Genomic DNA, 23,738 nt, shown 5'->3' with positions numbered 1-23,738 from the left:
AGGTACCTAAAGAGACACCACTGTGGAAAACAGGTAGTCTTACCAAAACATGAAACCTCTGGCCATTTACAGTTTCAGAAGTCTAAATCAATAGTACAAATTCAGTCTGGACCCAATAGGCAGGCCAGAAAGGAGAGACATGCAATAAAAGAGAAGGACCACTTCAAAAGAAAACTATGCACATCTGCCCAGCTGAAGATATGAATACTGCTCATTCAAAACAAGTCCTGAAATGGCAAGGATGTGGAACTTAGCAACAAAACCTACATCTGTCAAAAACAAAAAGCAAAACAAAACCCTACTGAGGTCATCTAACAGTCATAGATGTTAATGAATGCCCCAGGTCAGTGCTGCTCTCAGATCACTCATGAGTAATAATGCATGCAGGATAGAATATAATCACCCCTAGGTGGGCATAAAATTAGCCTCAGTTCTATTGTTGGGTTCCCACAGCCTACATAGTCAGGTTTGTTTCATTTGGATTAAATACCAACCAGTGTCTTATCAACCCAAAGCACCTATAGCTTGTTTCTTCTGAAAACATAAAATTACACAAGCCTTTCTCTTTCTATTAGCTGGTATTAGTTCTAACTAAAAGTATTAGAAATGCTAAACTGAGTGTATAAAACAACTGACATACTTATTAACAGGTTAACAAAAGTCCCAGTTAAAACTTATAAAGGCAGAGAAGAGTCAACAATTTTTTGTATGTATGCGTTTTAAAATAGTTTGTTAAGGTACGTACAGCTCCAAAAGCTACAGACAGCATTGTTTGCATTCGGGCATCTTCTATGGAACTCAGCAGCCCTTTTTTACTGAGAAGAGCTCTTCCAGCCAGTGTCCAGAACCTCACGTGTTTTACTCCCACAGAAACAAACTGGGTATCTGAGTCTGGTCTGAATTCTGCTACAAATATACGCTGGTTATGACCAGCTCGGCTGGCAATTTTGGCACCTGGCAAAAAAAGAAAATGGACTTTTTTAATGCACTAGGAAAAATATACATTTATGGCAATATTTATTTGTTTATTCATTCTGGAGAATGATGATCCATACAAGACCACACAGGTTGTAAGTAAAAGTAAAAACTGCTCCTAAATTATCATGTAAATTAAAAAAAATAATTTAATAAGAGCCAGTAGCAAGCACCTAATGAAGGTGCCATCTACTTATAATTTTCCTACTTATAATTTTCTAGTTTATAATTTTCTTATAATTACTTATAAGAGGGTTAGGAGCTCAGATCCAAGTAAGTATCCGTCTCCTCTTAAATTCCTAGAAATCCTTTGAAAATCACAAACTGGACAAATTACAAGAGACTAATGAATGACTTCTCTGGACATTTTGTCTGAAGATACTTTATTTCTTCTGTAGAAAATGCAGGAACTGACTTTGTTACATATAGATTAATCTTAGATATAGATTAGATATAGCTATAGATTAATCTTAGATTCAAAGGTAATGCTCTTTCAGTCTTTTCAGAGTTATTAAAATCAGACATTTTGACCCATAAATATCAAGGTTCCTCAATAATTTCATTACCTGAAAAAGACATTGTATTACCTGACCTCCTGTGGTATTTAGCCCTTTCTAGGGAATACACATCTTAGCTGCCATGCTGAAGCTGTATCAGCTTTTAATGATGAACACAGGTATATTCTGACTGAAATGGCAGTGAATTGCTGCACAGGCTTTTACCACACATTTTCACATTACCTAAGATTGCAAAAATGCACATTTTATCCTGAATCCAGCTACACAAGCTGTGAAGGATCATTTAAAATGATTTGGTAGCTTATTTATAAACTTCTGAGAGATACTAGTCAATCAACAGAAATCTCAAAAGAGAGAGTAAATAAACCAGTAAGACTAAAGAATCAATATTAAAATCTGGGTATGGCTTTGACAGATAGGAAAGAGACAAACAAATTGCTTTATCCTAAATCCTGAACTTGGTTCAAAGCCAACCTGAATAACTGTAGTATAACTTAATACACAAATAACATAGTGGCACAGATGAGCTGTACTGGCATCACATTTCTGCAATTTGCAACTTTGGGGGCATTATTTTAGTAGTAAAACAAGTAATCAGACTTTAGAAGATAAAAGAACAGAAAAGAACAGAAAATTTCAACTGTGAGCAAAAAAGACATTTATAAAGGGTTTTTAACCAAGCAGCAAAGAAATGGTTGAAAGATATATTTTTTAAGAAGAACACAATTTTCCTTCATTATTCTAATTATAAATCAGAGAACTATCCTCATCTTTACGTAACAGTTCCAAAGGAGGTATTTTTAGCAGTTATTAAAACAGATAAGTACATTTAGCTTACCTCTTCTTGCACAGTGCATAGTGCACACCCTTTATTGTAATAATTTTCTATCTGCTGATACTTTTATGTTATAACTGTCTTTGACTCAGCCCAATATACTTCTGACAACATAAATGCATTCTACAAAAAACAATCACTTTCCTACCTTCCTGCCACTTCCAAATGGTAATGGTATGTTCGGGATCCAGCCCTACGGAGAGCAGCAGTTTGCCAGTGGCACTGAAACTGACTGAGCAAACTCCCTTTGAATGGTAGCACCGCAGTACTGATAATGTCTGTTTGTTCATTGCATCCCACACATGAATAGAAGGAGCTGTAGCTACACAAATATATATTAAAATAAAAGTTAATTAGCATATGTACTGAAAGTGTCTAATGATTTGCTTACTGAAGCAATTATTGTTTTTTTATTAATAGGACAAAATTATTCTGGTCAGATGAAAAGAAAGAAAAGAAAGGAGATTTTGGCCTCTGTTTGGAAACCAATTTCCTGCAAATAGCATCATTAAGCCAGGACTAAGAATTTGGCCTCATTATACTACTGGAGATGTAAATGTTGCTTAATGTGTTACTGGTCTTCTGAAGCACAGCAAAAACTATGAAACATGGCAAAAGCTCTGAAAGCAAGCTGTTTTCTCCTGTTTTTTTCTTTGAGTAAAACTTGTCTCAGCATGCTAACTCAAACCTCTACAAACAGTGAGTAAACCATCAAGAACATAATTTCTAAGTGGGGCTTTTGGACAGCTGATAGCTTCTGAGAAATCAGGTTACAGTACAAGACCAGAATCTCCTTTTCTATTAAATGGCCATCTGCCTGAAATGTATGCTCTCCTAGGAGGACGTCAGTTGAATCAAGTTGAAGCTTGCTTACTAGTGTAGGAGAACTAGGGTATTTAATATAGTCTGTATTGTTTGGACTGTAAGCTGAACCATCTTTCCCTGCTATTAATGTATGCAATTACTCCTACTATGATGATATCTGAGGTCTTCTTCAAAATGCAATGCCTTCTCCAAAGATCTTACAATCCAAGTTTGCAATCTCTGAGTAGCATCTAGGGCATTTCCAGGACAGTAATAGTCTACCTCCAACTTTTTCCTTCTGATCTCAAGCAAATGTGACTGCCAAGTCAGGAGGTTACTGGTTGCTGTCTTAGACCCAGATTCACGTAAACTAAAATCCATTTCAGCTCCATGCTTTGTGTTTCTAATTAGCTAAATCTAACCCCTCAAAGGCACCCCTACAATGGGAAACAGTATGCACAGGGACTTAGGTAAAATTTTAGCCACATGAAACTAAACTTTCAAGCATAATTCCACAGCTGTTGCCAAACAGTCTTTGGAACAATCTCTTAATTTCTTCTGTTCCCCACAATTTTCTCACATGGCATCAACATTTTTTGATCATTGCTATTTGAGAGGTAATACAGCATAGTATATACACGCCATTAAAACAGAAAGGGTTGTCAATTAGTGGTATGCCTCAAAACTTTCAACAAGCTCCCTGCTGCCCTCACAGAACGTTGAGGGAACGCAGAGCTTTGAACTGTTTGTTCTCCTCTTTGGTAAAACACTCCATGGCCCTTGGCCTGTGTACCTCTCATATAACCTCAACTGAAAATATCCTCTTGGGTGATAGACAGAAACCTTCCTCTAGGTATAACTAAGTGAATTATAACTGAGCAAATTTTTCAAATCAGGTCTTGAAGGATAGAGAGCACTGATTCTTGAGTCTTCCTACTTGACTGTGCTCTTCTGATAGTCTCTGTCTTGACCTTGTATCCTGCTTGTGGAATACTACAGCTGCTGAACATCTCTCCAAAGAGAGATTTTCTAAGAGATTTTCCTTCTGAGAGAAGTGAAATAAAGCTACCATGGGCTGTCAGGACAAAAAATATCTTCAGTAAGATGAAGCAAATCTATACCACGTCATAATGAAATTTAATTTGCCATTCCAGCCTATGACCAATATCACTGTTTCAAGAATCTGTGCATCACTGCAGAAAACAGAAAATGGGAACTAAAAAAAGAGTTATTGGTAAAAGGGGGTGCCAAATATCCATCAATAAATTTAAAGTGAAACTATCTGCATCTTTATAATGAAGGCAGGCAAGAGCTTGGATTCCAGACTAATGGTTCCACAAAGACGAAAAAATAAAGAGTGCTGGTTTCAGGCAGTGACAACAGAATTTAGTAACGTACAAAGGCTCAAACTAAAGTTGCAATCAGAAAAGGGCAAGTGAAAGAGGGAAAATCTCCAGGCATTATATACAGTAATAGTGATTTTTTTTTTTTTTTTTTTTTATATATAAACAACCATATCATCACTGATTCTTTTACATAGTTTGTGTGGGAAGGGGTACCTATATTCTTCCTCCCATCCTTACAGCAAGCACAATTTGGCATATTTGAAAGAAGTCAACACACATTAAAATGCCATTGTACATCTGTTCTTCACAGAACAATATTTAGATGCATATGAAGATTATTATATTTTCTAGGTATACATGAACACACATTTATGCATCTCTGAAGATGTGTCACAAGACAATTATGGCTGCCCAACAATGAACTCAGTCACACATGATGGTGATGAACTTTTTAGGTTACAGTTGAAATAAGACTTATTAATAAAAATAGCTCAATCAAGACTGTCAAACCGTCAAACACCAAAAATGATACATAAATAATTAAACTGACACCATAACAAGCATTTAGATCAGTGGTAATAACTGCATGACAATCATACATAAATGTGAAAGTGCTTTATTCACTCAGTCACCTAGGCCTCCTCAATGGAATATACTTTGAAAATGTATATTTAAAAACTATTTTCAATTACGTATCTAAAACAACTGTTAATTGTCAGCCCCAATACGTCTATAAAACCTGCAAGCATACAGAGCAATGCTACAGTCATAGTATGTATTAGAACTCACTAGTGACTGGGCAGCAAGAAGGGAGTATGTTACAACAGAATAGTTTTAAAGTGTATTCTAACATTTTAATTGTTTCTACATTTAAGATTTGCTGAGCTATTGTGGTTTATATTCAGTGCTAAAAGTAATAGGACTGATCCCAGGTTTGAATAAACTAAAAATGAATTCATGTCACTTATTGTTCTATAAAGTCATGATGGCTACTAGATAGGCTAACTTCACCTGAAGATGTTAAAATTTTATTTCCCTTACCTGACATATCTGCTGAGTCTCCTGTAATGGAAAAGCAGCAGAAAAATAATTAGACCATAAATAAGATAAATGCTAAAGAAAATATATGCCACATTTAGTGTAATTTCTTAACACACACCTTGATGTCATCTCCTTGCATTGCAGCAGCAGCAATACTGCATTTAGTGTTAAATATGATCAACTACTGATAAATGGTGGTCACATCAGAACTACGAATTACCAGAATTAATATATTTTGATTTCCATTTTGAGTTACAACATAAAACTTTCATTTTGGTGTATGTTAGGTCTCTCTTTGCCCAACTCTAAATAATAAAAAAATAATTTAATTTGTTAAGACATTAGTAACATGTTAAGTAGAAAAAATGCCATGTATTATTCTGCTGAGAAATAATGTTTTAATCTGATTCTGGCAAGTAGCAAATACACTCAATGATCCTCTACAGGAGTGATAAGAAATCAGGATTATAGTTTCAGCTATTGGGAAATATTACTGGGACTCTATGAAAGAGCACTGTAGTTTTAAAATATTTGAAGATAATGTTTCTGTAAATCTTTTGAAGATTTGAATTACGGTAGTGAAGATGCATTTGTGCAAGTCATATCAAAAGGACAAATAGAATCATTTTAGTATGTTCTTTATGAAGTATTTGCTTTTGTTAATGTCTGTTTGGAATCTAACAACCAAATGTTGTTCAAAGACATTTTGATTCCAGTTTGTTTTTTAGATGTAATTCTTTCCATTATAAAGTGTTTTGCAGTTCAATTTTTTTTAGTGTCATCTGCTCCTGATTTGTATCCCTTAATCCACATGAAAGAATTTAAATTGCTCTACTGCTAGTTGGTGTAGAAATGATTATGAAATTAAAAAGAATTAAGGGTTCCGTGTTTCTTCTTGAGTAAACTGAACACTTAAGAAAATGATCCATGCAAAGAACAGACTTCTACATTATGACTACATTCTTCCTATATATTCTATCTTATTAAGAAATTAAGCCAGATTAAGAAATATGCTGCAAAAGCAAATGATTTCCTATAACAATAAAAGGCATGTATTCCTGCAAATATTCTTTGCAATGAAACCATAGGTAAAAATCTGGAGATATTTTTTTTCTGTTTAAATTATTTCCATTTCTTTAAATTGATGTGAGGCAGGAAACTCACCAAGAAATTCAGTTAGTTTACCTAAGTAGTTACTACTATCGATGAGTCAGTTTTAATGAAACATGCACTTAAAAATCCAAAAGACACAGGAAAGTAGGTAATAAAAAACTCTGACCATATTTAGATGAAACACCTGAAAAAAATCTACAAAAAAAGTTATTCTGACTAAAACAAACAATGATTTTCTTTGTGTTCTATGCACTCAGGAAAACAACGTATGCTTCAATCTGCTAAGAAACAACTGAAAGTATGGAAACTGCTGTTGGGTTGTAGGACTATAAAAAAAATTATGTTCATCTGAGAAATTTAGAAACAGTGGTACTCGTTGAGCTATGCAGATACACAGTGGTGTGTTTTTTTTAAATTATTATTATTATTTTTAATTTGGTGAGTTCATAGATGAATTGTAACGTTGCTATGAAACATCTCTTTTTTCCCCCAAAATCTATATTTATCTGTAGGGAAATACCCTTAGGGTTTGGGTTCTGTCTAGAATCTTACAGCTACATATTAACAAAACACTAAGTAGGTATTTTAAACCTGCCTGATGAGACAGAACTACATCAAGTGACAACTATTTAAAGTATTCTGATTCTAATCTATTAAAAAAAATCAGGGATAGCTTAATTAAGTCTCTTTGGAAGGTCTATGATTGCTCGGAAGGCCTAACACAAGCTGTTAGTTAAATAAACACAGACTAATTTCATGGGGCTTAAAATTTCTTTAAAAATATACTTTTCAAAACACTGCAAACAAAAGATAAGCTTTCTTTCATACCTGAATGTTTTTTTCATTTGTTTTTTTGTTTGTTTGTTTGTTTTTAAACTTCATTAAATTACATTCATATAAACATATAAAGAGGACAGGTAACTGAGTAACACTCATACAAACGGAGATAGCATAATCAAATACTTTTGTGATTTACCATGAACTCACAAGGCCCTAATTGCATGCTCTTACATTAATTTTTTTTTTTTTTTTTTTTTTACAAAAATACAAACATACCTACTTGGCCAGTTGCCACTATGTTGGTAAACTTGGGGTGCTGATTTACAGTGAGGCACAAAATATCATCATTGTGTTCTTGGTAAAAAGACTGAGAACCTAAGATAAAAAACATTAAAATCCAACTTTAATTAAAACATTTATACACACATAGACATGTTTATAAACTTATAATAAGACACGTATATAAACTTTATAATATTTGTTAGAGAAAAATATTCTGGTGGTATTACAGTTTGGAGCTTAAAACCAGCATACGGAAATCCTTAATTTTTTATCTTGATTTTAACACATAATACTCAGTAACTCTGAACTGTTCCCTAAACAAAGTTTTACATTTACATTTCATTTTAGCAGGCAAGTTCCAGAAAGCTAATGCCAAAATAATCAAATCTTTACTTCCTTCAAAATTCAGTTAGCAGAAAGATTTAAATATATAAAGCTTGCTCATGCAGATATTAGGAATTATCTCTACAGACTGCATCTTCAGCAACAGCAAATAAAAATATTACTTTTCCCATCTAACGTTATTAGATTTAAAGCATACCAGTAACTTCATAAACTATTACTCCATATGTGATAAGAAACATTTTCCTCAAGTAGGTTTTCTCTTACCTGTTGCCACGTTATACAAGATCCCAATAGATGCAGTATGATATATTACATCGGCACCATCGTTCAAATAGTGCACGTTGTTTCTGCAGTCCTTGCCTCGGTACCCAAATACCAGCTCCAAAATCAGGTCCTAAGAAAGATATTTAAATCTATTAGATAATCAAAAACTTAAAGGAATTATGAATTTTGCAGTCTTTTCCAGGATTTTATTTTTCAAATATGTCCTTATGAAGTAATGAAAGAGGAGTTTAATGATGTCTCAAACCAACAGAAACTGAGATCTTGCCTATTTTGTCAGCTTAGAAACTCTGGCCCACAATCTAATCCCACTTGGCAATTAGGAATGTTGCATTACCACCTAAAAATTCTGGAACATTGCTGACAAAAGATTGTTTTTTTATCCTAAAAGAAGCATTTTGTTAAGTCATAAAAAATCTTTTAGTTCATATAAAAAACTGCATTTTTCAAGGTTAAGTGAAATTTCCACTTCAGATTAATCACAAGTGAATATATTTATTTGCATTGGCTATATACTAGGAAAAGTGCTGGAGCCAAAGACATTATGAATATATATATATATATATATATATATATATATATATATATATATAAAATTAAACTTAACTGTTAATAGCGAGTTTAAAATTTTTTAAAGAAAATTCAATAATTTTTACAATAACAGATGTTTTATTAGTGATAATACACCCACTAAGAATAAACAGTTATCTGAACAAGACATACTGTTTTCTACAAATTGCATTTAAAGGGTTTTATTCTTAATAAGAATGAAGCCATGCTCCATTTAGTTTGTGGGAGATGTAACATTATTTTCAGGATTTACCAAAATGAAAAAAAAAACTCTCCCACTTTTTTGTTATTTACTCACTATTCACTATCTCAATCTTCGATAAATTTAAAATGAAACAATCATTTAGCATGTCCACAAACGTGTCAATTTCTGGCAAAAAAAATCTGAAAGGAGAGGGAGGAGAGATCAGTGTGCCTTTTCTTACCTCTATAGGTCTCTTTTTTTTCCCAACATTATTTGTCTGAAGTTTCTCTGGCTGTGGCAACGCCCTACTAACTGGTGGTCTGAAATAAAGAACTGTGAATAAGAGAAGGCTGTCCGTCACCCATTCCGTACTAACACAGTACCTTCTAACCTGCTATTGTACAAGAAAAACTCCTAGCACCAGCCTGCTTAACTGATATTTGCATCCATCTTTAAAAGAAATGCCTCTGTCAATGGAAAAAAACAAACACCCTTGATTTCAGAAATGTTAAATATGCTAAGTTTTCTGACAATTCTTCCAACAACAATCCATGAGGTTAACGAAAAAGCTTGTTTTTCAATGAATTACAATTGATCTAATATTCTTAGTTTTTAATGTTGTATTCTTAAGGTATTTCTTTCTTTTCCATACGTGATTGTTCTAAATATTTGAGATCATCATTCCTGCTTCCCACAATCCTTCAGTAGGCTCTACCTTTTCCTGTTGTAACACTTGGTAAAGAACCCCAGGTACACCTATCCATTCATTCTTACATCGATAGAAGCAAGTTATTGAAGAACACTCAGTTGAAAATAAATCATCACCACGCAAATGCATGACTATTAGCCATAACGTATGTTCCACTGTTCTGAATACTCCAGATTTAAGAAATCTAAAATAGATATGACTGATAAGATACCTGTAGCATCTTTCAGATGATGTTCAAGTTTATATAGAAAGAAACATAGAAACAAATTTTATTGATCAAAATTAGGCAATTATTTCTAGTACTCTGCAGGAGCAAATTGATTCTAAATATGCAACATACGTAGCCATGGGAAAAAAAAAGTAAGAAAGACACTTAAGAGGAACGACTTATTTAAAAATAAACTATATATAGATTCAGTGAAATTCAGATTACTTAATCCAGGGGGTAGTGTAGCAAACTAATATCATACATAAATCAACACATCGGCTCTCTCTCGTACTCCCTTTTAGTATGAAGTAATTTATCTTTTAATTAGATCTTTGTTCAAGCAATGACTTTGATGCAATTAAGCACCATGCTATTTCTAAGAACAATAGATAATGATTTGCTTATACACTGTATGTTTTGAACTACAAAGTTATTTCAGTTATTCAAATAAGACACCATTTTCTGAGCTTTATTACATTCTTCCACTTTCCCTGTCCAATTTGAATACAATTGATAGGTTTATCTCATATGACAAATAAAAAACATCTGTATGTATTATAATGCAAATTATACCGCAAATATAGACTGTGCTCTGAGATACTTTACCTACTTCCTCTATACTTGAAAACCTGTAAATACTTATGAAAAAATGTACAAAAGAAAACCATATGATTACAAATTTGTCTGCTAAAAAAAGTCTGATTGCCTGATCACCCAAACGTGATTAAGTTCACTAAAACTGTCTATGTAAGACATAGCCAGAAAGAGGTCCTTGAAATATTTAATTCAGCAACATAAATCCAGATTCTATAAAATATAAAATCTTAACATTAGAAAACACAAATCCAGATGTAAAAATAAATATTATTATTTTACACTGGATAGATAACACAATGCATCTTTTCACAGGGAAGAAATATGAGGTGTATTAAACTAATTTTTATGTATTTCAAAGGATGAAATAATTAAAGATAAAAAGACTGAAAATTCGGGTCATGAAAGAAAATAACTAAAGCTCATATTTCATATTTATAAATAAGTACAAATTTTATTAATAGCAAACAGAACACTAATTGAAGAGATTTATAGAGAAATACTTCTATAATTTCAAATAGAATGATAAGCTAACACTTGTGGTTTTTGTTTGTTTGTTTGTTTGGTTTTGTTTGTTTTTTTTGCTACTCCAAAATTCTTACTCTTGGAGAACAGACTTCTAAGATAAACCTGCAGTCAAGGCAAAAGCTACGACATCTACCATATATAAGAACGCAGGTCTGAAAACAAGTCCAGTGTGGACATGCACAAAACGTCTCCTCACTCGGAAACAAATATTAAGAGATGACAATTATATTCATTCTTTCTGTTCTGCTTTAAACGTGCTTGGTGGGAATGTAACCACAGACTTCATTCTCAGAGATCCTCAGTTAAAGATCTCTTTTTCCTCTCTGAAGATGCCAGTTAGAAGGAATTCATACAGATGAATCGTATTCCCAATATTCATATATAGAGATCAATGTCTGCCCTGCTCCCATCCCCTCGTGAGGAAACTGCAGGCTGCCATGAGGCCTCCCCTCAGTCTCCTCTGCTCTGGGCAGAAGAAACCAAGGGACCTCAGCCTCTACTCATACGTCTTACCCTCTAGACCCTTCACGATCTTTGTAGCCCTCCTTTGGACACTCTCTAATAGTTTTATATCCTTCTTATGGGTGGCGCCCAAAACTGCACACAGTATTCAAGGTGAGGCCATACCAGTGCAGAGAAGAGCGAGACAATCCCTTCCCTCGACCAGCTAGCCATGCCGTGCTTGATGCACACCAAGATATGGTTGGTCCTTTTGGCTGCTAGGGCACACTGTTGACTCACATTCAATTTCTGTTCACCACAACCCCCAGATCCCTTTCTGTGGGGTTGCTCTCCACCCTCTCCTCTCCTCTCCCAGTCTGTATGTGTATCCAGGGTTGCCCCGTCCTAGCTGCAGAATCCGGCACTTTCTCTTGTTAAACTTCATATTGTTGGTGATTGTCCAGCCCTCAAATTTGTCAAGATCTCTCTGCAAGGCTTCTCTACCCTCAAGGGCATCAACAGCTCATCCCAACTTAGTATTGTCTGCAAAATAACTCAGTAGACCTTTAAGTCCTACACCCAAGTCATTTATGAAAATATTGAAGAGAACTGGCCCTAAAATGGAGCCCTGCAGAAACCCACTTGTACCTGGCCACCACCCTGACGTAACCTCATTTACTATAACCCTTTGAGCCTGAACCATCAGCCAATCGTTCACCCACTGCAATATGCATTTATCTAGCTATACGCTGGACATTTTGTCCAGAAGGATACTGTGAGAAACAGTATTGAAAGCCTTGCTGAAATCCAAAAAGATTATATCAACCTGCTTCCATTCTCCCAACTTTTGGAGCTGAGGGAAAAAAAGCAAAACCACGCATGTACTGCATGTAGCTACATCTACATGCATGTAGCTACATCTACATAAGCTTGTTGGCCAGTACAGAAACTAAGGAACACATCTGATTTCTGTCAGTAATCCCAACGTACAATTTCACGAACACTCTTGAATCATTACTGGCTCTTGAACATCTCTTTTCAGGTCTTATACTGGATGTGAAATTCCCAGCCTCCTCAGCTATTTTTCAGATTCTTTCTCCTGTTTTGTCTTATCACCACTGACTCCTAGCATCTTTTCATCAAGTCTGTCATATTACAATGGTATTACCACTACGTGTGATCAAAATTCTTTTTTTTTTTTTTTAAATAAAGAAACTACATTTTTATTTATAGGCTTCTAAATCATCTACAGAAAGCATTCCCAATTGATCATAATGTTTATCATATTAGGCAAATATAGAAATAGGTCATCAGGAAAAATATTTGATCATATCACAGTAGATAAGCAATTTCACTTGCAAATACTCTGATCAAGATCTCCCACACATAATACAGATCTCCTAGTGTCACATGGAAGCCCTCTTAACATTGTGTGCTAATGAAATCCAGTAACTATCCAATCAAATCAAACTACTGAAATACATGAACAAAAATTCAAGGACACATTCTTTATGGGGAATGGGTTCTCTGAAAGCACTTCAGTGATACAGAGAATAAAAAATTTCCCTTATTCATTCAAGTAAATGAAGACAGAGAGAGGGGAAAAAAGAGGAACTAATACAGCCCAGGTCCAATTAAAAAGCTAACTAAATCTAACAGCTTCATTAAACCTCTTCTTTAAAAGAGGTAAATTTGCATTAAAATTCCCCTTTCTTTTATAAAGAACTCTTGTTTTTTTTTTTGATATCTGTTTGGAAATGTCACAATGTTTGATATAGAATATATATATCCCAGAATATTATCAAATAACTTTTTTTTTAAATGTATGTATGTAAGAAGTACTGCTTAACACTGAACAAACTCTAGCGTCTACAATCTCTGAAGCTAAATGGAAAAATAATAAATAGTTCTCTGAATATCAAAAGTATTTGAAAAATGCACAGAGTTAAAAAGTTAAATGAACTGCGCGTACCCAATATTTATCCTGTTATTTTACAGCTAGGAATTCTATTTACTGAAGTACATCTAATGACTACTTACTGAAGTATATCTAATCAAAAAGGTTTCTAGCTAGAGACAAATCCAGCTGTCAAAGACGTATCAAGGACTAAAGAAAATCACACTGCCACCTTATTCCACTGTGAAGTATCAATACCCAAGCCCACAAAAACACCAGCACAAATGTTTGGGCAAAAATCCAAACATTACTGAAGAAAAGAAAGTAGAAAAAGATACACTACTCTTGCAGATCCAGAAAGTCTTCATAGCTGAGAGAGAAGCATAATTTCTAATACTTGTCAGAAAGCAAGGAAATCTTTAGATGTGGCTTCCTTTAGATTACATTTCAGGCAGTACATGGAACAAGAATGTCAGATTCTAGATCTAAATCATCTTGCAGAAATTTCTCTTACTACCTTGAACAACAGACTAAAAGAATCATATCATTAACTAAAATCACTTTTAAAATTATTAAAAATTTAGCAGCAAAAAAACAAATTAAGAATTCAGATCAAAGGCAAAAGATGACCTTACCATCAAAAAAAAAAATCTGATCTGAAGGAAGAAGTTCAAATTCTAGAGAACTGAGTCCTATTCTCTTAGGACAATTCCTAACTAGATGGCTATAAAAATAGTTTTATTCCCATCTCTGTTTAGACCTCCCAAAAAAGAAAAAACACATTAATTCACAGAAACACTATTTTTTTTTTAGGAGGAACTACGCACATTCATCATTAGTCAGAGGTCAGTGCTATTTGACTACTGTTGCAAAGGAATACAAATATCAGAGACTAAGAGAGGACTGCACAGATCTGGAGAGATTCAAAGAAATGGAAAGGATGCAGCTAGAACAGCAGAGGAAATCCCTGTAATGATGTGCTTTTGAAATAAAGAAAATGAAAAGTAGGTTCAACAGGTTTTTCCCTAAAAAAACAACAAAAATAAACTAAGCTTTATAGTAATAGGGAAGTTGACGACCATAGGTCATCAGACAGCCCCGCAGTACAAGTGAGTGAAGAGACTGTTGCTGAGCAGGCAGACTCCATGCAAAGGCTGTGTGTAGCCTCTATCAGTTTCACAGATGGGGGAAAGGGAAGATGGAGCAAAACTGACCAATCCACTTCCTGCTCACTCTAGCACACTCTCAAATATTTTATATTTTTGATTTCTGGGTGATGATTGCCAATCCAGCAAAACAGTCTTATTACTATTACTGTTGTTATAGGAATTCATTAAAAAAAATAGCATAAGGAGACCTTCTTCAACTCATCATCCTCACATGTGACAAAGAGCACTCAAGCCTCACTTCTTTCCTTTCCTTTTTTCCCCCTTTTTTTATTTTTTTTTTCCCTTCATTTATGACCCTGCAAGATAGGGGAAAGTGAAAAAGCAGAAAAATAAAATACAGTAGAAGAGTGTAAGAAAAAGCTTAAGAAAAATTTCATGTGTTTTTTGTTTTTGTTTTTTTTTTCAGAAAAAATAAGCAGTAAAAACTGAAAATACATGGTTCTGGCACAGGTTTATGTTACTTGAACCAAAATGACTGGAACTGAAGATTTCTCTCCTGCTTAGATCTAGAACATGGCCTTCTTCTAACATTGCTGTCTGCTAATTCCTTTTGATGGAATGGGAGAAGTAAAACAACTTCGTGTTATGCAACTGCTTGTAAAGACCATCTGTACTTAAAGTCTGTACAGACAGACATGGATACAGGTTGATACTTATCCTTAGCCAACCAGAGTTGACATTATCATACAGAAGAATCAAATGAATAAAGTTGCTAAAAGGAGTTGACAATTTACACTCAGTTACATACATAAATTTTTAGACGACCTGTGAGGTAAGTACCCATCTACGAAACACAAACTATAGTGATTCAGAGCAGTGGAACTTGAATGCAAACTACAGACACATATGTATTTTTTTTCCCCAGTTAAGTTTCAGGGTGCATTTAAAAGCAGGAATGTTGAAGGACACCAGAATAGCAGTATATGGTGCTATATTTGGACCAGTATAGCACCCAACATGACAGATGGCTTTTCAAGGAAAACAAAAGATGACAGTAAAATATGGAGCAGAGAGCAAAATAAGAGCATTACCTGGAACCTCTTTTCAGCAGCAAGTAAGAAAGAGAAAAGAATTAGTTATACAAGTCTATATGAAAGCTAAGTGTCAGTGAATTATTCATAGAAAGAATTATTATAAACCTTCAGATTTGTTTACTTCTTTTTAAACACAGGAATTACAACTTCATAGGCAGTGTAGATCTATTATTAGTACAGGTAACTCCAATTCATTTAAATGGGAATTATGAACAGGTACTGACATGAGAATATAATTCTAGGAATAGTTCCTACTGTAAACAAAAAAAGAAAGCAGAAATAGACCCCAAAAACCTCTGAAGTGTATCAAGTGTTTAAAGAGTTGGCAAATACAACACTCAAATAACTTAAAGAAGGGTTTAGCAGGTTTAACTTCCTTAAAAGAGCTCATGGATAGAAAACTCAACTCACTACTGAAAACAGATGTTCAAGTACACTTATAAAAATATATTCAGTTATAATAAATTACTATTATCTCAGCTAATAAAAGTAGGGGGTACTAAGCACTTCTGATATATAATTAATGTGTTTTTTCATGATTATATAATTTAGTTTATGTTGACTGAAGATATTTGGACATGTATTTTACAAATTTGTTGCACTGGATGGTTTTTCTCAGTCATGCATGATGCATACTCCTGTAATTGACTAGCAAAAAGTCACTATTAAGTATCAGAATATATGGGTATGTACAAATTATTCTTTAACATTTGTACTATGCATAGGAACTTTTCATTAGTCTGATTAGCAGGTACACTTTGTTTTGATTTGCTTTGCTTTTAAGAGCTATCAAGCAATTTGGCTGCTGTGAGAAGGACACAGGCACTAAGTTTAGTGTTTTTAACCTCAAGGTTAATGCCTGGCACTAATACACATTTCAATGTGCAGAAACTGATACTAGACAGAAAAGTTAGCTTCAAGAAGTTCTGCTTTTCTAAAACCTTTTTAAAAAAGTTAATGTAAGTCTTCAACTTCCCTGTTATTTAATTTACTCTGCAAACAAGGTGAATAGAATGAGGGAAGCTGCTATATCAAAGTCCATTGGTATTGTTTTCCATTCTGATTCCCAGCTTCTCCCCTCTCTTGAATCATACAAGTTGACAGAAGGAAAGGAGAGGATAAAAAAAGATATATTTTTTAAAATAATGAGAAATTTGGTCTTTGTACTGTTTACATTCATATTACAAGCCACTAGACTGGCATGCAGAATTATCTAATTGCATTCCATATATTCATTCAAAACAGTACAGACATTTGTATAAAAGAGCTGAATTTCTCTTGCAATGATGATTAGAAGGTGGTACATGTGAGGTGACCTAAGTTCAGATAAAATAATCCTTATTTCAAAAGCTTCCTCCCCCCTCTCTCATTCCCTTGAAAGTACAGTTTAAGTTTATTTACTGTGTATGTCAGGTCAAAAGAAATTATTCACTTCTGGGTCAGTAAAGGACTAGTTTGTGAATACTTTGCTAGTTCCCTTCCCATTACGAATACACAAAGATTTAAAAATAGTTTATGTATTTTTCATAAATCATAGAATCATTTAGGTTGGAAAAGACCTCCAACATCATCTAGTCCAACCTTTAACCTAGTACTCAAGTCCACCACTAAACCATGCTACTAAGTTCTACATCTACACATTTCTTGAAGACCTGCAAGGTGACTCAAACACTTCCCCGGGCAGCCTATTCCAATGTCACACAATCTTCTCAGTAAATAAAATTTCTCCTAAGATACAACCTAACCCCCCTCTCACCCCCACTCCCCGGTTCAAATTCAGGTCATTTCCCCTCATCATATCACTTGGTGCTTTGGAGAAGAGCCTGATCCCCACCTCACTACAACCTCCTTTAAGGTAATTGTAGAGCACAGTCAGGTCTCCCCTGAGCCTCCTTTTCTCCAGGCTAAACAACCCCAGCTGCCTCAGCTGCTCCTCATAGGACTTGTTCTTTAGACCCTTCACCAGTTTTGTTGCTCTTCTCTGGACACGCTCCAACACCTCGATGTCCTTCTTGTAGTGAGGGGCCCAAAACTGAACACAGTATTTGAGGTGTGGCCTCGCCAGAGCTGAGTACAGAGGGACAATCACTTGCCTAGACCTGCTGGCCACGCTATTTCCAATACAATCCAGGATGCTGTTGGCCTTCTTGGCCACCTGAGCACACTGCTGGCTCATATTCAGCCAGCTATCGACCACTACCCATTTTTGCATGCATTCTTCACATACAAAAAAGACCCGAAGACAAAAAATAAAAATTGGAAGCAATTTTGCCACAATGGCTGGTTTTGAATTGCATGTGGGAGTAGATGCAGAGCATCTAAAGAAATTTCAAAATATGTATAATACACAGAGATCTTCCCATACAAGAGATCTTAGCCCATGTACTGAGTAATAACACCTATTAAGAACACATGATAGGGATAACTATGAGAGAGAAATGCTTATTTATTTTGAAAAATTAAACTGGAATTCTCTGTTGGCACAGCTGTTCCTATATAAGGTATATTAATCATAGTATCCTCCCATTAACAGTGACAGATAGTGAACACTTCAGGGAGTATGAGAGCAGGCTAAGAATGCAGTGATATCCTCCAGATTAATTTCCCATCCTCCAGAGGTTTGCAGTTCAGGGAGTAGTTGAGCCAGAAGAGTTTTCAGAATTAACCATCCATGACGGATTTTTCTTCTGAGCAATTTAACCAGCATAAAAACATACTAGGACAGAACGTTAAGTAAAGGATAGAGATGGTTTTCTGACTTATTTTGTGATGTTGAATATCCATAAGGCTATTACATAACTTTATACATACACTAGGCATCTTTTCACATAAAAATGCATCTTCTAATATTATTATTCAGCAAATATAAATAACTTGAATTACAGACACACATAATTGCTGCCTCAAAGCCCACACAATTTTGTGCATTTGATAAAAGTTAAAACAAATATTCCCGTGTCAGTGATATATTATGATAATTCTATTTCATGAGGGAATGATATATCATTACTAAAGCAAAATGAATTGACATTGTTTTTGCCCACCTGATGATATGTATTTGTATTTTTGATAGACTAAATGGCCTAAAAATCTGATTTTTGTATGCCATCCCACTACTTACAAGTAGGACATTACATAAAAGGTGAGATGGTGAGATCACCTTAACTCTTCTAATAAGTCAAACTAATTCTACTGAATCAATTTTTGGTACCCCGTGGTATCATTTATGACTCAGAATTCAGGCCACAGTCCTGGACTACATCACCTGGTCTCACAGATGTGCTTTTGTAAGAAGCAGGAGAGACTGGGGAGATTTCAGGTATGCATCTTCTTTTAGTGTTCTATTGTTTGACTTAGCTCATTTAATACTCTGGATACTAAAAAGCATAGTCGTAGCACTCCTTCAGTCTTCCTTCTATATAGAGGGAACTTCACTATTCACCAGGAGTTTATGAATTTACTTCAGCTATCAGGAATCTCAAAACTAGGTGCAACAATCCTAACTAGTAACTACACTTTTGGTACTAGAGATCAATTACCTGGTAGCATTTACCTTTTCCCCCATAGAGAATTGAACTCTTCCTACACCCAACAGTAAGAAAAAAAAGTTCAGATAATTTCTGAAAAGTACTTGAAAGACATTCTCAGAAGCACATGCTACAGTGGAATGTACCTGTGTTTCTAAATACTAGGATTTAAATAGTGCTACCACAAGGAAAGAATCTCTCCTAATGTAAGGCAGTCAATACAACAAACCTACATGTAACCTGGAATGTCTCTGCCCACATTCTAAACAGCATACCCAAATATCCTGTAAATAAACACCGAAGAAACACATATTGTATGGCTTATACATAAACACTGACTTTCTTCTCTCTATACCAGCTTAGGTCCAAGCATTCTTTCAGCTCAGTCTACAGTTCTGAGGAAAGATGCCCTGCAGCCTAAAGATTCATTATTGTGTTATAAATGTAAGACCATGTTTTTGACTACGCATCATGCTATGGGGATGTAGGAGCTCAGATCCTTAAGTACTATAGGTGCATTGGCACAATACTGCAGAGGCAAGCTAACACCACCTCTCTTCTCCCTGAAGCTTTATTAGCTTCAACACAGCGGTGCAGACTTGGGGATACCTCTTGTATAGCTATTTCAGGCATCTCTGCAACTTGTATCCTTCGGTTTTTATTCCTTTTTGAACCTCTACAACACTGTCATACGGTCATAAAGATTTTCACAGGAAGCTAGTTGAGCTGTTAGCCACTCCAGAGTACTGAAGAAGAAAGGATGAGATTTGATGACCTCCTCCCAATTATTTTATCTTACCTACTCAGACTGGGCTCCCTTTGTCCCTTATACCTTTTCTAACCAGCGACAAGCAACTATTTAATAAAAAAGTGTGAAAGCTTTCATTTCTGTTTCAAAGTATAAACAGCTTGGAAAAATATAGTTAAGTTATTAAAATGTGTTTGATCCTGCACTTTGTGTAAATGAACTTACCTCACTACCCCCTGCCTTCATAGGAAGCAAAAGGGAAAGGAAATAAAGTAAAATGAAAATTAGCATTTATGAAAATAGACCTACTAAAAGATTTACCAATCTTAAACAATGTTAACTTCAGTAGACCTAAAACTTTTGAACACTGAAGGCAATTGAATCCTTTCATCAACTTTGACACATTTTGAAGCCTAGTCACCTTACTACAGAACTAATTTTCTTTAATACTCTATTTGAAAATGAAAACCATAACTCCATCAGTTTCAAGAAAATTGTTGAATGAAATACAAGAGTTTCATTAAAAGAAATTAACCACAGCTTCCAAAGGAAAGAGTATATATAAATCCAAAATATTTATACCATGCGCATTTTTTTCTTTTCTATTTCACAGAACCAAAGAATTTTCATATCATATGTGTCCAATTAATCAACAGAAAGACAATTTTCATTTTAAACACAAGACTGGGAACCACAGCTTTATATGCATGCGTTCTTTCCATACTTCAGGGAAAAGATGACACTAAAATCCCCACAAACATCAGACTCAATGAGGGCACCACAGATCTGCCCCCTTCACTGAGGAAAGCAGGCACACATTGTAACCTCACATTCCTGCAATACGTTTCTGATCTGCTACTTCTTGATACACTTCCTCCTAGTTAAACTGTGTTGTATTTTCCTTACTTCTCTCTTTAGTACTAGTGTTCCTTAATTGCTTTATTTCACATCTACTTTATCTGCTGGTCTAATTCTGCTCTGCTCCCCAACATCTCCTCTCTCTTCTAAAGCATATGCCAGTGAACCAGGAAATACAACTAACTCCAAATCACGCAAAGAAATCAACTTCATTTTCGAAGACTCATGAATAGAAACTGCAGAAACACTGTGGACAGAATTTTTCAAAGAAAGGAAGAAGTTATCTGGAGACAGAAACCATGCACAGAGCAATTAGACAAATTTGTCAAATCTGTTTGTTGGAAAAGACAATTGAAAGCTGTCTTACAATAAACAGTTGTGTAGGTTCATACCTACAGTGACACCACTAGCTATTTCTTGGTGCATAAAAAGTTTCAAAAGCAGTAGATAATTAAACAGCAGCAAATATCTCAAGAAACTCCCCAAACATAGTAAAATACATACATCGTTTGGAGTCTCTTATTCTCTCTGAAGAAGAGGTACAGCCTAGACCTTAATCATGACAACTGGTAAGCATTTTTTTCCCTAGAAAGTATTTCCAATCTTTTTATATATAATTTTTAGATGTGTATGCACATGAATATAATTATATTTTACTGTTAATCATCTTTTCAGATTGCTTTCTTGGCTAGAATTGTAATTTAGCAATTACCTTTCATCTAAGGTTGGCTCCTTTTGTTGCAGATGAGGCTTAATTCCAAACATTGGTCTAATGTTTGTTGATAAGGCTTTGATGGTGTAATTAATTTCATTTTCCCTTGTCACATCGCTGTCATAACCTAAAAAAAAAAAAAAAATCAAAGCAAGTAGTATAAAAACAAAATAAGATATAAAAAAAGGAATCAAAATTTGTGCATCTTTCAGTGAAGTACTGGACTACAAGAACAACTATGATATATCAATAACAAATGCACAAACAAGAGAAAGTAGCTGGGAATCATGAACGTTTGTAATTAGAACTTTCTAAGAAATAAAACTCCCTAAAACTTCCTTGGGGAAAGAACTATTAACAAAGATTCAAGGGACATTCAAAGCTACCCTATTTCTGCTTACTTGCCATTAACTCAGGGTCACTCCAAAGCATCTTGCTACATGACACCTGCTCTTAAGTTCTGGAAGATTTAGCACCAGGCTGTCCTCTACTTCCGGATCCATCCATGAGGCTCTAACAAATAGTGTCCAAGTCTAAACTGCTATAAATTTACTTTCCTATATAGATTTTTTAAAGTTAACTACAATAAGAACATTTTTCATTTTAAGGATGTCAAGAGACTTTTTATGAACTCTGTCTCAAAACAGCAAATCAAATAGTTCATTATCATTTTCTTCACAACAGCTTATCAGTCTTTTCCTCAGAGAAATTTTACTTAGTGTATTTGAAGAGTCTTCTCTATTTAAGATTACAGTAAACACATATAAAACTTGATTAATTAGCAATTTTCTAAGTAATAAACAGGTTTCTTGAAACAGCATAATCCAGCCAGTTTTATAAATTATTACTGACCTCCATCTTCTTCAGAATCTAGATCAGATTCTTCACTGTCACACTGCCTGGTATCCCGATGTCCTTCCATCTCATAAGTCCACAGCATTAAAGAGGTGTCTGCTCCTCCAACAGTGACCAACAAACTGTCATCACAGGTCCAACGGACATTTGTTACATGGGTACTGTGAGCAACATACCTCTTAAATTTTCCAAACTTTCCCTAAGGGAGAAGAAAGGGCACAGATCAAAAAGTAACCAATCTTCTTGATAAAACCAAAATGAGTTGCCAGTATACCTCTGTCCAGTAACACATTCTTAACTTTTTTTAGTTTATGCTTTATTTAGTTTGCATTTGCATGTATCCTATGATTTACTGAGTTCCTCTTCTATAGCAAAGCTATGAAGTGTAACCAAATTTCTACACCAAGCATGTAAGAATTTTTTTATAAAGAGAATCCAGCAATAAACACTGCATTGTGTTTCCAATGAGAGAATATAATCTAGCAGATTAAGAATAAAATGCACAGGGAATATTTTGGGTCAATGCCTGTGCACTGTTGACGTCCCTAGCATGGTAACATTCAAAATTGAAGAAATATTTACTGACAAACATACAGAAACACTAGAAAGCTTCTAGAAGAACAATAAAAATAATATGCTTCCGGAATGGCTATTCTACGGTGCATGATTAAATAATGTTACAGCTCTTCATTTTAGGAAAAAAAAGACTGATGTGGGACAGAATGAAGATTTATAAAATCATGAATGACATGTAGATAATTTGGGGAAGATTTGTTCATTGTCTTCCAAAACAAGAGCTTAAGGAGCTAAAAATACGCTGATAAAACCACACTGTGGATACTAATGTCAAAGATATTATCAGAAAGAGCCTGACCCGCAAAGTACTATAATTTGGGAGAGAATCACTACATGCCTGTCCTGTTCTTATATTGTCCCCTACTCATTTGCCACTGTCAGTGACAGGACACTATGCGAGATGTCTCTTTAGTCTGACCTGGAATGGTCATTCTCAGTAACTTACGGTTTAATGCACTGCAAATCTGTAATATTGAATGCCTTCCTTCAATTGTAAGGACAAAAGTTTAAAAGTACTATTTAGTTCTTAATGATCAATTTGTACACTTTTACAAATAGTTTGGAAAGGCAGTTTTATTAACCAATCTTCAACATGCACAGCTGAGAACTACTTACTTTAGCGGGGTATCGAAATAGCTTCACAAATCCAAAATCATCTCCTGTGGCTAATACTTTACTATCACTAGTGAGGCATGAAGCAGTTACATCTGTGACTTCACCAATTATTGGCCAGATTCCTTCACAGCAAGAGCCCAGAACACTTGTCCATGATGCCCAGCCAATCTTTTCTACCTACAAAAACAACCT

At 34.8% G+C, this 23,738-nt stretch overlaps 1 protein-coding gene across 1 annotated transcript in view; it reads right to left on the bottom strand.

Moving 5' to 3' along the window:
* Positions 1 to 23,738, bottom strand: part of EML5 (EMAP like 5) — a 110,667-nt gene that overhangs the window by 16,138 nt on the left and 70,791 nt on the right. The window contains 11 exon segments of the mRNA XM_040559871.1: positions 746 to 954; positions 2,477 to 2,650; positions 5,520 to 5,540; positions 7,689 to 7,787; positions 8,304 to 8,433; positions 9,317 to 9,395; positions 15,653 to 15,661; positions 20,156 to 20,170; positions 21,501 to 21,627; positions 22,353 to 22,554; positions 23,547 to 23,723. Of these exon segments, the coding sequence (XP_040415805.1) occupies positions 746 to 954; positions 2,477 to 2,650; positions 5,520 to 5,540; positions 7,689 to 7,787; positions 8,304 to 8,433; positions 9,317 to 9,395; positions 15,653 to 15,661; positions 20,156 to 20,170; positions 21,501 to 21,627; positions 22,353 to 22,554; positions 23,547 to 23,723 (1,242 nt within the window).

This window comes from Cygnus olor, chromosome 5 (assembly GCF_009769625.2).
Source record: "Cygnus olor isolate bCygOlo1 chromosome 5, bCygOlo1.pri.v2, whole genome shotgun sequence".
NCBI classification, from domain to species: domain Eukaryota; kingdom Metazoa; phylum Chordata; class Aves; order Anseriformes; family Anatidae; genus Cygnus; species Cygnus olor.
Note: the sequence above shows the minus strand (reverse complement) of the source record. Positions and strands in the feature narration are given on the sequence as shown.